The 3,806-nt window shown below is 45.2% G+C and overlaps 1 protein-coding gene across 1 annotated transcript; it reads left to right on the forward strand.

Annotated features, from left to right (window-relative positions):
- Positions 1-724: 724 nt before the first annotated feature.
- Positions 725-1,831, forward strand: LOC118472207 (uncharacterized). The gene has a single exon (XM_035960017.1). The coding sequence runs from the start codon at positions 746-748 to the stop codon at positions 1,688-1,690; it is 945 nt and encodes a 314-aa protein (XP_035815910.1). The 5' UTR covers positions 725-745; the 3' UTR covers positions 1,691-1,831.
- Positions 1,832-3,806: the final 1,975 nt, after the last annotated feature.

Raw genomic sequence — 3,806 nt, forward strand, 5'->3', positions numbered from 1 at the left:
AACGGACCAGACCGTAGTCGATTTTCTAGCTGTTTTTATTAAAAAGGAAAAGTGCAAAACTTTGGATCTTTGAAAAAGGTTATAAAAATTGGAAAAAATATGATAAATAGACAACACTGGCAATAAAATGTTATATCTAAATGATTAATAGAAAATTGTATAAAATAAAGGAGATAAATTGTTAAAATAAATTACTTTCAACGGTGATTTCATGAGTTTTCCCATTTTGGGAAGTTACGAACGGTTTGAGAGCCGATATACCTGAGCTTGTGTGGTGCGCTTGTGTTAGTTAGTACAGCAGGAATATACCTGAGCCGATATGCTCTCGCGCGGCATGCGCGTGGCGGCGGCTATGGCTAGGGCCGATGCACGTGGCAACAACAACGAGCTCGAGTCGGTGTAGATTGCTCCAATTGCAAATGCACGTGATGCATCTCTAGCGCACTGTGCACGTATATGCATATTAAATCTAAGCCTTTTTTTCTAATGATCAGCGACTGAGATTTAATTTTTTTAATGCAGATAAGCGCGGAAGTCGGAATAGATGAGTAGATGTCGTCACGCTGAGAAGCGCAAACGGCAAACCCGAGTCGGACTCCGTCGGCTTGTTCTATATAATAAGGCGCGCCAAGTCTCCAACACTCCCCATCCAATCTCCAGTTCTTGCACCCGCTCGTCCACCGTTCGCATACGCCGACCCTACCCGTCGCCGGCCTGCCCGCATCCGCCGTCCGCCGCCTGTACCATGGCCGACGAGCAGAGCGGGCTTCCCCTGCGGAGGTGGAGGCCATTCTACCGCGCTTTCCAGGCGATCGACGGCGTGATCGAGGCATGCGGCTACCCGCGCGCCGAGTTTCGTGACGTGCGTGGCGAGATCGTCGTGCTGCTCCGCGGCGCCACGGACGACGGCGTGGCCGAGCAGCTCTGCGCCGCGCTCGACGACGTCATGGTCGAATCCCTCAAGACGCTGCTGGTCGCGCCTCTCCCTCACGACCTGCTGGCATCCACCGATCTGGCAAGGACCGTCGGCGCCCTCGGCAACCACGGGTCCTCCCGGATCCGTAGCCTCGCGCGCGACGTCGTGCGCGGGTGGAGGGTGGCCGTCGAAGCCTCCTGCGCCACTGCTGTAGCGGTGAAGAAGAAACTCGACAATCTCTCTGCTGATCAGATCCCGCTCCCGCGCGCTGCCGTCGACGAGAAGAAGATGCTTCCCGCTGCTGCTGAGGTACACAACAAGAAGCCGCACGTACCACCAGCAAAGACGCTTCCTGCCGCTGCCGCCGCCGCCGAGGTGCACAGCAAGAGGCTACAAGTACCACCAGCAAAGATGCTTCCCACCGCCGAGGAACACAAGAAGCAGCATTATGTACCGCCAACAAAGACAATTCCGACCGCAGCAATTCTATCGAACCACCAGAAGAACATGAGTGAGACCAAGAAGTCGTCCGTCGCCGACAACGAGAAGATGGAGGCTACAAAACGCAAGCTACGGGAGGGTTACCAAAAAGCCGATGGAGTCAAGCGTCGGCGCAGCATCCAGACCATCAAGGAGGAGGAGGGGAAGCTGTTGGAGCAGAAGCAATGCAAGAAGGATGCGTCCCATCGTATGGAGAGAGGCCCAGTAGGATGTAGGACTAGGACCTCGTTAGGCGTCAGTCGTTCTAGGCCTCCTCCTTCTCACGTGCTTTAGGGCCGAATCTTGTTCTTAGGTAGTCATTATTTGTGCATTTTTAATGTTCTGTTTACGTGTAATGAGATAGAATCATCAGTCCCGAGACATAGCATATTTTATTCTGCTACTACCTGTCCAAGAGAAATTTTATCATATGAAATCGAGCCCATGTACAAAACTATTGAATAAAAGTCCATTCTCAATAAATCATTTAAAAAATAGAACTATCAAGTGCAAGGATTTGATTAGACGTTGTGACTTTTTATAATAAATTTGTCCACATCTCCCTTCGGACCCTAAGTTATATCATCTATTCTTTGTTTTTCTTAAGGTTTTCATAACTAGATTTATATTTTGATTTATATTTTTTAGATTCATTAGTTAAAGACATGATGTCGATAGTTGGATCTTGAAACACTAGCGTCTAGTAAGCTTATAAACATGCACAAACCGTGTGAAAAAGAATAATCAAATATTATAATTATTAAAGCATATTTGGAATTGAGGATTTTTTCGGTTTCCTGCATTTTTCCTATGAAAATGAACTGTTTTCTGTCAATTTCCTGTATGATTTCTCTAAAATTCTTGCATTTCAAAGGAGGCCTAAAAGATACACTAACAAAACAGGTGAATAAAAATTTAATAAATAACTTATACTCGTTGTTTGACACTAAGACGTTTGAATGGAAGACAAGACACGATGTGGGCTAGATAATAGAGTTATGACCTTGCACTGTGTAGGAAATATTTTGGGGCCCTTAGAAATTAGGGGCCCTATACAAGCACACCGGCCGCACACCCCATAATAGAGTTATGACCTTGCGCTGCGTAGGAAAAATTTTGGGGCCCTTAGAAATTAGGGGCCCTATACAAGCGCATCGGTCGCACACCCCTATGTTCGATCCTGACTTAAACGAACATGATTTAACGTTATCAATTAACTATTACTTTATAAATATGTGAATCAAATGATACCTAAATAGATCCTACATATTTCCCGACAGTTAAGCTCACTAGTTGAGACTGAAATTTCAATCGTCTACAAGAATCTAGCTTAGGAAGAAAGAGACGCAACTCGAATCAGCTGACATGCATGCTATGTCCGCTGAATGCAAAATGTTACCTTGTCCGATGCATGCGCAGGACGAACATCTACATCAACCCACCGCCGGTGGCGCTGCCTTTGGGAGACGGATACGGCTACAAGGGGCCGTTCTTCGGCGGCTACGGATACGGCTACGAGTGGTCGCCGTTCTCCTTGTTCGCCCCTGGTCCGAGCGTGGCCGTCGGGGTCGGCGGTGGCTTCGACACGCTCATTCTCTTCTTGGCGCTAGGCGCCATCATCGGAGCTGTCAGGTGGTTCCTCAACCGGAACTACTACTAAGTTGCCAGTGCTGCCAGACCAGGCTAGCTATTGGATTTAGCGAAGGCCACCGACGACCTTCTCTGTGCGTGATACGGAGGGATTTGCTCTCGTGAAATCCTAGGAACAGTGTATTGTCGTTCAGTGAAATAGTTAGGCACATTAGTTAGGGACACTTGCAAATAAACAACCAAATACTCCATGGAACAGAGAGCCATCGACAGGGCCGTTCCTGGCTTTTCAGGGGCCCGGTGCGAAATTCGATATAAAGGCCCCATCCACACACAAATATATATAATTATACATATATTACCGAATATTTGACGTATAAAAATTATTATGCACTGTTTTAAAGTTTATAAGATAACATATATAAAATATAGCAAAAAAACTTACTTGCTATATGATATTATTAAAAATATCTTCTAACATTTTGTGATACAAAGTTATCGCTTATATCATCGAGATCAATCTCATCCAACAACTTTTTTCGATATATAGAATCGCCAAGCCATTTAACCTCTCTTAAGTTATTGTTGACCATAAATAGTTCATAAAAAAATAATTCTAAAAAGCTTCTCTCTACCGAAGCAACCATCATATGTTTAGTTTATAATACACTCTCTATATCAAAATAAAATTTGTTTTGCTTCTTTAGTGGATTTATCATCATCAATATAAACATAAAAATTAAGAGCTAAACTGTCGGGTACCATAATTAGGGGTACCCCCAATAATCCTAAGCATGGCTGGAAAACATCTTTAAAACAA

Source organism: Zea mays, chromosome 6, assembly GCF_902167145.1.
Source record: "Zea mays cultivar B73 chromosome 6, Zm-B73-REFERENCE-NAM-5.0, whole genome shotgun sequence".
NCBI classification, from domain to species: domain Eukaryota; kingdom Viridiplantae; phylum Streptophyta; class Magnoliopsida; order Poales; family Poaceae; genus Zea; species Zea mays.